Source organism: Haliotis rufescens, unplaced genomic scaffold (assembly GCF_023055435.1).
Source record: "Haliotis rufescens isolate VD_foot unplaced genomic scaffold, xgHalRufe1.0.p SCAF_123, whole genome shotgun sequence".
Taxonomy (NCBI): Eukaryota; Metazoa; Mollusca; class Gastropoda; order Lepetellida; family Haliotidae; genus Haliotis; species Haliotis rufescens.
This window is the reverse complement of record NW_025963806.1, coordinates 459,917-476,593: the sequence shown is the minus strand read 5'-3', so window position 1 is coordinate 476,593 and position 16,677 is coordinate 459,917. Positions and strand designations below refer to the sequence as shown.

General features: G+C 41.9%; 1 protein-coding gene across 4 annotated transcripts in view; it reads right to left on the bottom strand.

Moving 5' to 3' along the window:
- Nucleotides 1-5,734: 5,734 nt before the first annotated feature.
- The window catches only part of LOC124117435 (arf-GAP domain and FG repeat-containing protein 1-like), a 48,010-nt gene continuing 37,067 nt past the window's right edge, over nucleotides 5,735-16,677 (bottom strand). For 3 of the 4 annotated variants that reach the window (XM_046479334.2, XM_046479335.2, XM_046479338.2), the window contains one exon: nucleotides 12,247-14,427. In XM_046479334.2, the coding sequence (XP_046335290.2) occupies nucleotides 13,784-14,427 (644 nt within the window). In that variant the 3' untranslated portion in view covers nucleotides 12,247-13,783. Of the gene's footprint in view, nucleotides 8,048-12,246; nucleotides 14,428-16,677 lie in introns of those variants that run through there. The other variant, XM_046479336.2, reaches the window with a different exon arrangement.

Genomic DNA, 16,677 nt, shown 5'->3' with positions numbered 1-16,677 from the left:
CAGGATACCTTAAATTTAATTTTATGGTTCATTTCATAAGATATCAAGTTTCCATGTCCCAACAGTCTTGAAATGCCACCTCAAAAAAAAGAAAAAAAGAAAAGAAAAAAAAGTTGAAGAACACCTGATTCGTTCCTGTGACTGTTGTTAACCTGTCAGGACGTGAAGGAATCGGGTTGTCCTCAACTAGTCTCGAGTCGTATACCAGACAGTCTGTGGTAGTTGGCAGCAGTACAACTGAGTGTAAGTTGCCAACGGTTCTGGGAGACTTGCAAGGTTCGCTGCCTCCTGTACATGACCTTCAGTCTGTTCACCCGCTGACGTCAGCAAACATGATGAATGTCTGTCTCGTACCTCAGGGGCATCTTCCTGAGGCAAGGGCGTTAACTGACTTTAAAAGTCCAGTTTCCACCCTTGCCGAACTAGGCTGGTATTATGGAGTTACATTTTGGCTGGACTAACGAGTCTATGCATCATCCAATCAAAATCGCACAACGAAATCAAAATACGGTTTGTAAACTGTAATGCAGATTTCAGTCGATTGCAGAATTTGCAAAGCATGTGCACCGCCAACTTGTTGTCAACAGATATTTTGTAAATCTTTTCATGTTTTTATCAAGGTCTTCACATGACTTGATGCACTTGGCGATGTAAGACTCGTCTTATCATAATATAGGTCTTGATTATCGATCAGATCGTCTTGACTGGATGCTGTCATTTTGTTTGAAGCAAATGCAAGTGATATGAGAGGTTGAATCTGATTGGTCAATAGGAGAGGCATAGAAGGGACGTAACCCATAATAGCCACTGTTGGCGCTACGATTGAGGCCAGGAATTCCAGCCTTGTTCGGCAAGGGTGGAAACTGGACTTTTATAGTCAGTTAACTCCCTTGCCTGGGGAAGATGCATCTGGGTATGCCAACATGTAGACATGATGTATTAAATCTACTGCTCCTAAATATACTCATAGGTTCTGAAAATCAAGCATCATAATAAGGTAACAGTGACCCCATAGGGCAGTTTTCCCTACTTTCATATGAAGTGCTCGGAGAAGGCATCTCCTCTTCCTCATCTTCACCTGTGGTAAGGGATGTGCATAAGTGCCTTCCTAAGAAACATGTTTTACATTTTTTAGCTGCCATTCTTCACCACCTCGCTAAAACAAGTGGGGGTTGGGGTGTGTGTTCCCAACAACGGCCTGCAAGAAATGATTTAAAAAGTAAAATTTTCAGTTGTTGAAATGCAGCCTCCATGGATGTCACTGATGCGGTTGTCGCCCGCCATTTTGGAATTTCTATTTTCTAGTAATTGTTTTAAGTTCATGAAATGCTTTGACATTCAGTTTGTGTAATAGTCACAATAACCCATACAAATGAAAGAATCATTTTTTCTTATTATTTCGAGCTTGATACCCTCACTGTTATAGCTTGATACCCTCACTGTTATAGTTTGATACCCTCACTGTTATAGCTTGATACCCTCACTGTTATATCTTGATACTCTCACTGTTTCAGCAAGTCCCGATGTCGTGTGCACCATACTAGTAGCATCAAACAAACATGGTGGACAAGAATCTAGCAGCAGAAGTGTTCAACCAACCATCCTTCCAACTTCTCCAATCACTCGCGCCCAATACGTCAAAAAGGATTACCGTGTCAAATAAAATATCATGCACATGCAGTTGGCATAAAAACATAAATGTCAGAGAAACTGAGAAACAAAGTTCGAGAAGGAAGGTGTGGTGCCATGCTCACAATGACGGCCTTCACGACACAGCATCGTCAATACTTCCTGAGTTTGTGTACCTGTGTTCTTAATCACCTGTAAATATACTCACCTCCAAAAGAAACGCGAACCATAGCAACACGTAGAGAAGTATGTATGTTAAGAAGAGATGTTTCCAGTGTGTACCACTTGACAAAACTAACAATCAGTCAAGTGTTTCGACACTGTCTTTATTCTTATCACAATATGCTGCACATGATTTCCAAACTTTACACGCTAATCTTGCACGAGGCAAATGGTGTATCTCGAGTCATGGGTCTATGACGTCACATGTGATGTGTTCATGAGCGTCGGTTCACACAACATACCATTATGTTCATTTGTGCATCAAACCAAACTTATCTCTCTTGAATATGGGTAATTCTTCAGATATTAACCAGCATGTATGGTATTCGCATTTCTTTAGTTGCTGAGTATACATGCGGTGGTCTGCAGTGTGGTCTCATATTTAACCAACGAGCCACCAGGGCCTGGCTGCTGAGAGAGGAAACTAGCGGGTGGCCTGACCAATGAGTGCTTGGATCAATCGCACACACTGCAATGTTTCTCCAGCTATTGCTGCCCCACCCTTGAGGCCGTCTACTCTACACATTGCACAGGTAAAGTTCACAGTTTTACTCACGGATTTGGGCTGTAATACACTGCCATATTTCATTTTTTGATTTTTTGTACTTATAATTTTACAGACCGCCTCCTGGTCTGGTAGTAGAGTGTCCGCCCGGAGAGCTGAAAATCAGGGTTCGATCACCGGACGCGTCATACAAAGCGACGTTAAAAGATGGTACTTGTTGTAAACCCGATCTGGCGCTCGGCATTAAGTGGCTAAACAAGGACTGGTCGGCTCGGAGTCAGTATACTGTGTCTGAGTGGGGTATTCATGTTAAACTGTGGCATGGTATCTCAGTGGGCTGGCACTACAAATCGGCATCAGTCCAGAATAGTACAAGTAACCACACACACACGCGTGCATGCATGTGTGTTTGTTTGTTTGTTGTTTAACGCCACACTCAGCAATATTCCAGCTACATGACAGCGGTCTGTAAATAACTGAGCCTGGACCAGACATGAGTTAATATACTGGCTGAATACATTCACGTTGTTGGTGGAACACAGTGAATACAAACCCGGGAAGTATTGACAATGACAACATAGAAAACATTCGTAACTTATATCATGGCGATGATGTATCCCAACAGCAAGTTACTCCAACTCCTTCCTCACATGTCCTTCACTAGAGGGGTGGTCGGGTAGCCTAGTGGTTAAAGCCTTCGCTACTCACGCCAAAGACCCGGGTTTGTTCCCCACATGGGTACAGCTCGTGAAACCTGGAGATGTCTGGAGTCCACGGTCGTGATAATGCTGAAATATTGCTAAAAGCAGCATAAAACAATACTCACTCACTCTTTCAGTGGAGTGAGTGAGTGAGTGTCCCCCTTCCTGTTTTTTGGGTCCTGTTATCAGTGAAATACAAGTTGCCAAAAGCCATCACGATGTTACTTGATGATAAGATCACATGATTTGGCCAATTTTTATTTCTACTTTAGGAATTTCTTGGGATGAGAGTGTGAGGTGGTCCTGGCATATCCCAGCCTAGATGAATGAATACCATCACAAGGATTTGTTTGTTTGTTGTTTGTTGTTTAACGCCACACTCAGCAATAATCCGGCTATATGACAACAGTCTGTAAATAATCGAGTATGGACCAGACAATCCAGTGGTTGACATCATGAGCATTGATCAACGCAATTGCGTGAGTGAGTGAGTTTGATTTTACACCGCTTTTAGCAATATTCCAGCAATATCACGGCGGGGGAACACCAGAAATGGGCTTCACACATTGTACCCATGTCGGGAATCGAACCCGGGTCTTCGACGAGACGAGCAAACGCTTCAACCACTAGGCTACCCGACCGCCCCCTCCACGCAATTGGGATAAGATAACATGCATTAACCAAGTCAGCGAGTCTGACCACCCGACCATCACAAGGAGTACTGCGTGAAGCTACCATCAGGTATTCTACTTCTACCACTGCGTTAGGGACTTGGTGATGAGGAGGTCAGTAGGGCAACTACGCCATTATTAATTGAGAATTTGCTTGTTGCGAATCACTACTTCCATTTTTCTAAACATATGACTCAACTTTTGAAAGGAACAATCAGATTGCCATTCTATTTAAATATACACAACATACATCAGTTTTGGGGATCATGGAAAGATAAAACAAAATCCTTATCAAAAGTTGAGTAGCATATAAAGTATCAAGGATTTGTCACAGTGAATAACCTGCACATATAACTTGCTCTTGTTATACAAAATACTGAAAGTAATAACATAAAAGTAGATTATCAATGAATCATGCAAGGTGTGTGTATGACATAACTTTGCCCAAACTCTACACTGAAGTGACACTGGGAGACAGAGTTGGAAGCGAAGCTTGTCCTAGGAAGACGGAATGCTTGAACAAGCTTAAGTTGAACGCTACACCATGTTTAACAGAATATCGGTTATATCCCGGCATGACAGCTTAAAGTGGTGGAGAACCTAATATGAGTGAGTGAGTGAGTTTGGTTTTACTCCGCGTTTAGCAAATATACCAGCAATATCACGGCGGGGGACACCAGAAATGGGCTTCACACATTGTACCCATGTCGGGAATCGAACCCGGGTCTTCGGCGTGACGAGCAAACGCTTTAACCACTAGGCTACCCGACCGCCCCTTGTGCCCTTCGGAGAAACCATGATCACCGGCAAGAATCGTAGTCAGGGTCAAGCCGCAGTGTTTGACTTTAAGGTGTGTGTGTGTGTGTGTGTGTGGGGGGGGGGGGGGGTCCTGATGTCCTTGACCATTACTGTGAATGACCCTAGGGACCACCTACATCTGTAGCCTGTGACCCTGGGGCGAAGATGACCACCCCTGGACTTTCAGGCTTAATTTCCAACACTGCAAGGCGATTGTGTGAGATATTTTTATAGAAAAATGTATTAACCATACTATCATAATAACTTATTAATATTGATAGCGACAGCAAATGTGGTGGATCTTTTGAAACAAATGACTTATTTCAAAGGAAGAAAAAACCCACTGCTTTTCATTTATAAAAATATAAGATTCACTTTTCAATTTTTGTGAGTCGGAGGATTTGTATACCAAGCTTAAACAAATTTTGGTCTAACTTTGGTATACTGACTTCCTGTTTATGTGCAGCAGGTTTTCAATGGCGATCACAGCAAGTAAAGTCAAGGGAGAGTGGCTAGACGAGTCTCATGATTGATTTACTGAGTGAGTGAGGGAATGATGTCTAAAGTCACGATGTCAGCAACATTCCAGCTAGTCTGGACCACGAAAACCACGAGTCACGATCCAAGCTGTCACGCAGTCAGCCACAACAAACTAAAGTTTGCCAAAAGTTGGCCTTCATTTTAGTCTCTTGAGAGAATTGAAGAGGAACTAAGTAAAAGTTGGTAAATTGGTTTGATAATGGTGCTGACAAACCTAGATTCATAGCCAGGATGAAGCTTGGATTCAAACCCATGATTACCGGATCCTGGAACTACAAAGGGATGCAACTCTGTGCAAAAGACGTTTTGGTCACGATTCCCCCATAGTTTGTTTAGAGCCAGTCAGCCAGCCCCACTGACGTAGTAGATACCATAGCATATATAGTGCTACATCTGTATAGCTACTGATGGTAATAACAACATCACACAGACTGGCTGTACCATGTCAAACAGGGGTATAACATCAACAACACATACTCCTGTCTGGAGACAGTAAGCACAGGGGTAAAGCTGGCCACACAACTGTTTCTCATGCTGCTGTCTCTAATAATGAATCAGCCCACAAACAGGTTCACCCTACGGATACCCGCTAGCCTCATCAAGAGCAGTGAAGCCCTTCTAGATATTTCCAAAATCTTTATGACCTAATCAGTTTGTATAAAAAAAAGAAGGGTTAGTGTGCATTTTATTCGCAAATTCACACTTTGACATGCAGGGAAATTATTCATCGTATTAACAGTTTCGTATAAAGGCATACTTAACAGTGTATTTAACTTCATTAAAGAATTTAACCAAATACTGATCAAATGTTTATCACAAAGAAAACATTACAACATCAGTGAGCTATTTCTCTCAATTTCTAACACGCGACATTGGATGCATCATACACTGCTGTCACAGACCGAGGTTTCAATGCCGCGATGTTTGGAGGACATTGCGGCACTACTGCCATATGGGAATGAATTCATATTTTGTTTGATATTTATTGCCTTATATCAAGTCTACGATTATCATCAGAGATGTTGACATCTATCGTAAAGCTAACCTGATTCACAGCGGACATCCTTACCGAAGGAAACATGACAAGCATCTATTTATTTACATAGATCTAGTCATCAACTCAAGAACGTTCACGAGATAGCGTATTTAATTCCGCCAAATTCTCTCAATACAGCAGATAGAACATCGTTTTGCCTACCAACGTCTTTCTAATGTGACTATCCAAACATGAAACATATTCGTCTTGAACTGTATCTACCTTATCAGAGTGTGAACAGCCTTCAACTCGATTTGAATACACACTTGTTGGCATGGCGTGATGGTTTCTGATGTAGAGCTCCATGTGCTAATGGCCTTATTCCACACAGGGACCTTAGCGCTAAGAGAATCCATGTAATAGTGAGTGAATGACATCCAGGTGTCATGGCCGAGATGTCATAACAAATATTGGATAGAAAATATGGTTTATATATCCTCCTATTGGCTAAAACGAGGATCGACAATAAATGACATATTCCTGTTCCTCTTCCAGTAATAACTCATCAACTTCCTGTATGAAGACAATTATATACATGTAGTGGAGCATCTTCCCGAGGCAAGCGTGTCCACTAGCCTGTACCAAAGTCTAGTTTCTACCCTTGCCACATCAAGGCCACTTTTCCTGGCGCGACCCTGGCGCCACCTCGCGTAGATCACAAGTTGTGCCCCTTGTAATGAAATCGCGATATCCAATCAGACAACTGTTCTTATCTCACATAGCTTCACCATGCCAACTACCATAGGCGACAACCTAGTCAATCAGATAATGAAAACATTTGCGATTTCATCCCTGAAACAAAAACATACGCAATCGTTTGGGGTTTAAAAGATGAAAATGATGTGTCAACAAGGACGGGCAGTGGTAAATCATTTTCATACGAAGGTGTACCAGTCATGGATGTTGAGTTTATGAAACGTTCTCTGATTGGACTATCGATATGTGAGATAGTCCAATCATAAGCACAGGAAAGTGGGCAGGATGTTGCAAGGGTGGAAACAAGATTTTGATAAAAAGGCTAGCGGATGCTCTTGCATCAGAAAGATGGTAGTGGAGATTCACTTTTCTTATCCAAGGTCACCATTTCAGTACGGTCAACCTTGACCTTTCACTGACCTTGACCTTTCACCGACCTTGATAACACAAATATATTTATAAATGTACGGAGTGGGCGACCCATTGCCTGGAATACTGAGTCTGTGCATACATGGTGCATCATGGGTTCCGCTGCTCCTGTAGTCAATAACGACGACATCGGCAGCAACTAGCAGAGTACAAGCAACGTAGTGAAATACAGTAATATGCTTAAATGGAATATCCACAGTGATATTAGAGTTCGATGGTGATGCTCCAGGCCTTGACAAGCCATCTTGACAAACTGTCAACACAACGCATGGCCGGATGACGTTACGCATCTCGCTGTGCTGGGAAGCTAAAGCACGTGCATTAGAGAAAGTCACATGACTCCTGTACCTCAGTCATGTGATCTAGGACGACTGATACACAATGAAACTAAAATATCGTCACTTGGTAAAATCGCACCATTAAGAGATCACACATCTATTGGCCGATACCAAAGTCATCTGCTACTGTCGCCATGACAACATGGTGACAATATCACAAGAATCGTATTGTCACAGATCATACTTGAATATATCCCCTTGGAATGGAACCGCTACCATGGTAACACACAACAAAATTGTTACAACCAAGTGCTGGATCTACAGCTGTCAGTTTGTTGTTGCCATGGTTACTATCAGAACTGGTAACATGACCGTCGTCCTTGACAACCATCCCTATGGAAACAGCACATGCTGTATCTGTGTTGCATGTAAGAATACAGGATCTTCTGTTTAACGTGGCGACAAAGAAGCTGTCCCGTGTCACATCACAAGAAAGGATTGGTCGAGTTTCCTCTTGGCGGAACTTGTTGGGAGGCCGCGTTCTGAAAGAATAACAACAGTTGTTGGTACATTTGTCATAAAAGTCTGCTAAACATATGCATGAAATAAATATTGATACATGGAATTTATGTCATCTGACAAACATAATCAAGGGAAAGATACAGATGCAGGCAGCTTTTCATACATGTCTTCCAATCAATCTGCCTGGAACTCCCATATCGTGGTGATGTCAACTCCCATACCTTAACATAGACTCACGTCAGTCTTAGCGCTAAGATAATTGTAACTCCCATACTATGACAGACTTATGTCAGTCTTAGCTCCAAGATAATCGTAACACTCATACTATAACATAGATTTATGTCAGTCTTAGTGCTAGGATAATTGTAACTCCCATACTATGACATAGACTTACGTCTGTCTTAGTGCTAGGATAATTGTAACTCCCATACTATAAAAGACTTATGTCAGTCTAAGCGCTAAGATAATTGCAACACTCATACTATAACATAGATTTACGTCAGTCTTAGTGCTAGGATAAATGTAACACTCATACTTTAACATAGATTTATGTCAGTCTTAGCACTAGGATAATCGTAACTCCCATACTATGACATAGATTTACGTCAGTCTTAGCACTAGGATAATCGTAACTCCCATACTATGACATAGATTTATGTCAGTCTTAGCGCTAGGATAATCGTAACTCCCATACTATAACAGACTTACGTCAGTCTTAGCTCCAAGATAATCGTAACACTCATACTATAACATAGACTTACGTCAGTCTTAGCGCTAGGATAATCGTAACTCCCATACTATGATATAGACTCATGTCAGTCTTAGCGCTAAGATAATCGTAACTCCCATACTATGACATAGACTTCCAGCATGAGGGGAAACTTTCTTAGGAAATTGTCTGTGTTGAAATCAGGCTAATATGCTTAAAATATCTCTTAAAAATCACATCAGCATGAATTACAAACAATATTTAAAAACATATAAAAATGAATATCCTATTTTTTATGCAGCAGTAGAAACTGACATTTTGAGTCCACTAGTCCCAATAATGATAACATATTGCAAAATCCTTATGAATGGCATATTTCTACTGGTCCTCATGATACCTTAACTAACCGGCAGTTTGGCAAGGACTACAGGACTAATGACAATTTCTAACGGTGTTATGTAAACACGCAAAGGACTTTCTCTCTGAGTATGCAAAATGTAGGGAAGGCTTTTCTGTACAACAAAATATAGACCTGACTCCAAGGACAACAAAAGTGATGTCAAATAGGGCTGGGACGAGTTCAAATTTACTACCCGGGTACCCACCCCCCTATTACCCGACCCTACCCGGGTACCCACTGTAGGTCTCAGGAGATGTCTCAAAATGTCCGATTGGGAACATTTTTAGCACAGCCCTGGCAAATCGAATTTAGATACATATAAAAAACAATCTGGTCATTCATACTCTGAAGTTGAATTAAGTTATATCTTTATTCAACCATATGAAAAATCAGAAGGAATGGGTGCACAGTCAGAAAGAAATGCAAACATTAGTGACTTTAGTGTAACAGTAGAGTTCTAGATAAGTTTTGTCATTAAACAATATATCACGTGACTTATCACGGGTCCGGGTAGTCCCAGGCCTAATGTCAAACAACTGGTTCCGACTAAGAACAGGATGACATTAGCACCTCAAGTGGGAGAAGATCACAGTCATCATAAGGCTATACAGTTTTTTTCAATGTTTACAAATGTTTTACTGACAAGTCAGGCTGGGTAGGTTGAGATCAGATGTTGTGATGTATCATACCCTAAACTTCTCTCTGTCACATATCAACCTAAATTATACAGTGTCCCAAATAAATATGATGATGTATCTACGAGCTGATGAGCTGTGAGGCTTGTTATCTACTGGTGAATAACAGACAATGGATCACAGACTGTCAGAGAGTTATCTCACTAGTGTATGTCAACATTGATATCGAGGCCATGTAGATATGAAAGTTATTGAAATATGTGCAATCAATCGGAATGAAAAATGCGTTGGGTTAGAAAATAGGTATTGTTTATGGGAAATCGTTTGTGAATGGTTACTAACTTATATATTTGTAAGATTTTATAGAATAGTCTGTCCCACTGATCTGAGGTCTTGGCCTTAATCTACCCCAAGAGTGGACTGACCCATGTTTATGTTTACATACATATATGTACAATATGCAGAAGTTGGATCATCCCATTAAGAGAATTAGGGGTGATAATGAGGGCCACTTTTATTGTGCCAATGATTGGTGTAAGATGTATGGGTCATTCCCACTTTGAGTATGGGGGTGTTTGTTGGTTGAACTATTACTACCGGATTAACCGCCAGGTAATGTATAAATGTGCAGCCAGGATATTTAACCCTGTCTAAATGGACTCCTATTGAAAGGTTGTCTAGCATAAGTTTAGTTTATTCCAAACAGGAAATAAAAAATATTCCCCAGTAGCTGAGAGTAACTGGGTGACATATTTAACATATTAAAGTCTTTAGTTAATTTTTAGTTCTACCACTGATCAAACATTCTGCAAGACATTAATTTGTAAACCAACTAATATATATTGTCAGGCCTTATTCTGTTGATCAAGAATGTGGACTGGCTATTCCCACTATGACGCAGGGGATGAGGGCCATGCCTATTATGTTAAAAGGGGTGTCAGGTTGTTCCTTATACCCCTCCACATTAATCCCAGGTTATCAGTCACTATCTCCATCTATGACCCAAAGATGCTCTCTAGACAGGGATCTACAAGGCTGTGTGGCAGTATGACTCTCATGATCCTTTAACCTGGATCATGATACACTTACAATAATCACTTACTGAGATAAGTGTGAGCAACTAGGCCCATAATCCTCAAAGTTATATCAAGACATATATGACACCAAAATATCTCAAACATCAGAAACTTCCACCATATTTATTTTTTTGATTCTTGAGATAAAATTACACTCAAGCTAACTCAAATAGATTCTTTGAAATTCAATATGTTTCAAATTCACTTCAAAGTTTTATATCTAGGTCAATATATATTATCATATTTTCATCCCTGCACACCTCAGTACAAACCCCAGCTCACGTCATCTGATTCTTCCCAAGTTCTCAAGTTCCCAAGATGCCTGTGATCCCTTAATACTGGCTACATAGACAGGCCTAGCAAACATTCAGACTTGATGTGAAGGACATCACCTCACAGTTACATACATAAATGCTTTGAGTGAGTGAGTAGTGTTTTACGCCACTTTTAGCAATATTCCAGCAATATCACGGCAGGGGACACCAGACATGGGCTTCACACTTTTTACCCATGTGGAGAATCAAACCCAGACCTTTGGCGTGACGATCGTCTTTAACCCCTAGGCTACCCCACTGACACCTAAATACTTTGGCCAGTTTGTTAAATAAAAGAGAATATAAAAACTAAAATTCCTCACACTCAATATATGGATGAACACCTAATCGTTAACGTATTGTGGCCTCATGTGATACACTGCTGTTTCACCCCATGTGATAACACAACTATTTATCAAGCCTTGAAGGATAGGTCACAGCGGTCCGGAGCTTGTTTTCATCGGGACTGTGATATGACCTGTAGGCACGTGTATACAGTGATAGGATAGATGTTTGTTGCAGCTGTAAAATTTATTGTTAAAATGGATATACAAATATAATGTTTAATCCAGGTGAATACTGCTAACTCAGGTCCATTAAACTCACCACAATAATAAGTCAATATAATGCTGGACACTTAGGCAATGTTCATACATCCCTCTACATGCTCTAAGCATGCTAAGTGCCCATCTTGAAACAGCATTGGTGACAAGGGGAAATATGACCTGATGTGTTTGAAGGAGGACCAACTGTGGGTAATGTGTTGCATTTTGTATTAGTCAGTATGTGGTATTCATTAGGGCTGGGACGGGTAACTCGGGTACTCGGGTCGGGTGGGTACTGAGTAGGACCTGGGTACCCACAGGACTAGTCACGTGATATATTGTTTAATGGCAAAACTTATCTAGAACTCTATGGTTAAACTAAGAGTCACTAATGTTTGCATTTCTTTCTGACTTCTGCACGCTTTAGTCAACTTCAGTGCATGCATGACTAGATCGTTGAACATAATGTGAATATCTCCAACAAGATAAAAACAAAAACCAAAACCAAAATATCACCACACTCAGGAACAAAAACCAAAACACAAAAGACAACAATTTATTTACAAAACACATAAACACATGCATCACTGGCTTAAAGACAGTCGCCAGTCTCAACATCCCTTCATATCGGATATGCAGATTAACGCTACTCAGAGTGTTAGTTCAGTAGTTCCCAGTTGATTCTCTATCAAAGGAGATCTTAAGTGTCCATGTTTGGACGTGTCACATCTGACAATCTCCTCCTATCAAGACAGACAAGATGGAGTGTTGTCCATGTTTGGACGTGTCACATCTGACAATCTCCTCCTATCAAGACAGACAAGATGGAGTGTTGTCCATGTTTGGACGTGTCACATCTGACAATCTCCTCCTATCAAGACAGACAAGATGGAGTGTTGTCCATGTTTGGACGTGTCACATCTGACAATCTCCTCCTATCAAGACAGACAAGATGGAGTGTTGTCCATGGTGATGTTGGTGGTTTATTATCATGTATGACTTGTTACAACATGGTAGATATTAGAGACGAAGAACCAGCACCATCTCGCATTATGAAGGAAACCGCAACATGCTCGGTCACGACGTCATGGGTACGCTGAACAACATTCTCACTCACCTCACACAGTATCACATGTTACACACACAACATCACACATGTGACACACACAACATCACACGTGTGATACACACAACATAACACAATATACATGTGATACGCACAACATCACACGTGTGACACACACAACATAACACAATATACATGCAATACAAGCAGTATCACACATGTGACACACACAGCATAACACAATATACATGTGATACAAGCAGTACAACACATGATACAACACATGATACAACACATGATACAACAGTACTACCCACAGTACAACACACAGAAGACAGAATGACTAAAAATAGCTTTATGCCGTATCAGCAATGCTACAGCTGTTCACAGCCACAGAGTTACAAGAGAGGCAGAAGACGCCAGCAGTACAGAGAGGTCTTAGTACAGGCAGAGTTAGATAGACTGACATTAGTTAGAAATTCATAATCAGAAGAACAGAAAGTCCTACTGTCCCACTGAATGCTGTAATCGACAATAATGCAGTCATTTGGGAAGACCTGCTATAGGGCTGGCTTCTGGACCGGTGTTAACATGATCTAAGCATTGTTGTAGTAAGATTAAAATACTGCCCTAAATTTTCAGCGCACATTTTCAATAATAAATATTCTAAACAATACTGAATCTCAGAAATAGTCTTCTAATTATTTATTGGATTAATGAAATGAAAATGTTTCATTGTTCCTCTTGAGATGAGGAAGGATGCAGAAGGTGAATATGGATGCCACAGACATGTTCCAAACATGCAAATCTTAAACAGTCAGAAGTCTGGAGGTTCCACAAGGGACGGGATCGCTGTGTCCCAAATGTTCATCCCAGCTGTCTCCATACCAACCATCATCCCGTATCGTCCCTGAAGAGTGTCACACCATCGTCTATACTGCACAGGGGTGGGATACGGACACAACACAACAGTGAGTTAGTACAAGCTTCACAACCCATGTTAGAGTGGGGCTAAAACTGACCCCTAGGGTCCAGCATTTGAGCAGGCATTTGACCTGAATGGGGGGTTGGCATCTGAACTGGATAGGGCGTCCGCATTTGACCTGAATGGGGTGTTGGCATTTGACCTAAATGGGGGGTCGGCATTTGACCTGAATAGGGGGTCGGCATTTGACCTGTTTGGGGGGTCTGCATTTGACCTGATTGGGGGGTCTGCATTTGAGTTGCCATGGGGTGGTGTCCCTGAGCTGGCATGGGGGTGTAAGAGCTCACCATGAAAGGGTTTCCCGCAGGTTGGACTGGCTGTCCCCACCCTCCTGCGAATCCCTGGGGCTGGGTGGGGAATCCCGTCTGAGCCGCTGCGAATCCCGTCTGAGGTTGAGCCCCGAATCCTGGGTTGGCTCCAGCCGGTGCTGACTGGGTGAAGCCGGGGAAACCTGCCGCCGTCGTTCCGAACGCACCGCTTCCGTTCTGCATACCAAATTGTCCAAAACCTGCACTGGCGGGCTGTGTTGTAGGCTGACCCCCGAACTGACCGAAGCCGACCGGCTGCTGCTGGAATCCCTGACCTGCTCCCCCGAAGGGGTTCGCCTGTGCTGGGGCCGGCGGAGCGGCTGCTTGAGTTGTACTTGTGCTTCCTCCGAATGGGTTCGCAGCTGGAGGAACAAGGACAACGGTTCACAATCAGTCATACAACTAACATCAGAAATCAATGTCACCTCATGTCCAAATATTACGAAAGATCGTTAACTTTGTGATCATAGGTTTTCAAGATATTAATCATAATGTAAAAACCAACATTAATGTTAAACATGTTTCAGTAATGTCATTATGTCCAATTAGTACTTAAACACATGTACGGATATTAAAGACCAGCCGATGTTGAGATTAAATCGGATTGACCTGTCCACTTCATAAGTTTTCATACAAAACAGAATCATGTATAGCTTCAACAATAAATGAAAGCACATAACAAAACACTGCAGCATTGAGACATTAATGAGCTGACACATACAATCAGTCCTCCTGCATCCCGCTACATCCTGTATCCATGGCAACACTATCAGGATTATCCAGTTAGGAGCTACACTGAGTGAGTGAGGGTTTGACACTAGCAAGCAGTACCATGGATATATCATGCCAGGGTGGAATACACCAGTCATATTGTAAGCTTATCATGACCTAGCCGGATCCTGACCAAATGTCGGCCATTTTGACCACCCAATCCTCGCATAACACGACTCAGTGAGCAGTGTTTGAATTTAAGCATGAAAGTCATGGAGTGAGTGAGGGAGTGTGGTATTACGCCGCTTTTAGCAATATTCCCACAATATCATGTCAGGGGACCCCAGAAATGGGCTTGTACCCATGTAGGGAATTGAACCTGAGTCTTTGGCAAGACGAGAGAATGCTTTAACCACTGGGCTACCCCAACACCTGGAAAGTCATGGAAAGTCAAATCTAATAATTAAAAAATTTAAGATTAAGATTTAGGGGTTGCCAATATTCAACAGCCATTGGAGCAAATCTCAATGGCCTCCTTGAATTGCAAACCCTTCTTCAGAAAGCAATGGCTAAACCATGACCTTGGTTGCCACAAGGGGAGATAATCTATGTTATGCTACAAAAACTTAATTATTTCTCCTTCCCAGTGCACAGCGATCCATTGACCTGGGCAATAACAATATGGCATCTCAAGCATACATTGGAACCATGTGGCTTACAAGCAGGTTATTTTCAAATTTATTTTTAAAATTATTATTATTATTATTATTATTATTATTATTATTATCAAATAAGGGATGTAACTCTGCACAGTGAATTGTGCTGACAATTGGGCCACCTCTGCCCAAGTAGATATTTTCCCTGTCTCCATGTCACTACTAATCAAGACAGTGCAGAGGAAAAATATTCTTTACATTTTATACTGATTTTTAATGTTTATTTATTGATCTATCATCCTCAAACTAAAAGCTCGAGCCCTGAGGACACAACTGACATTCACATTCACCAGTACATCATGTTTAAACATGTTCAACTCTGAGCCTGTCTTAAATCTCTAAGGATTCAACAACAACCAAACCAATGCATGCAGAATTTCATCCACAAACAAATTTGGAACATCCCACTTGATTTTGTAAAACACTTTACCAAACATGACCCAACCCAAATCTTGTGTTGCCATCCCCTAGAGTAGAGAGGTACCAAGGCTGGAGGAAGAGGATGCTAACATTCCTACAGGCCGCATCCCCCACAAGCTGAGGATGCTACAGAACTATGGGGTAAGAGCATGCAGACTCCAGTGTCAGGCCAGACTGAGTTCTCGAGCCTCTATGCACATCCGATACGGAGCTCTCGAGCCTCTATGCACATCCGATACATGAGAGAGGGTGAGTGAGTATGGTGGGTGTTAAGCTGGTTGAAGCAATATTCCAACAATATCATGGCGGGGGACTTACGGAGGGGCCGCAAATGTTGTGTCCATGGAGAGAATGTAGGTGAGGTGAAATTGGGTTTAACGTCGCGTCCAAGATTATTGCACAAATATAGCAACGTACATGCATGTGTGTGTGTCTGTGTGGCTGCTTGTACTAGTCCGGACTAATTCATAGTGCTAGCCCACTGAGATATCTTGCCGCAGTTTAACATGAATACCCCACTCGGACACAGTATACTGACTCCGAGCCGACCAGTCCTTGTTTAAGCCCCTTAATGCCGAGCGCCAGACAGGGTAACAACAAGTAACATCTTTAACGTCTTTTGGTATGACACGGCCGGGGATCGAACCCAAGACCTTCTGCTCTCCGGGCGGACGCTCTACCACGGAGGCTGGAGGGGATCTAACTCCTTTAGGGGGATGGGTAAAAATGAGTGAGTTGGGTTACTTTTAGAAATATTCCAGCAAT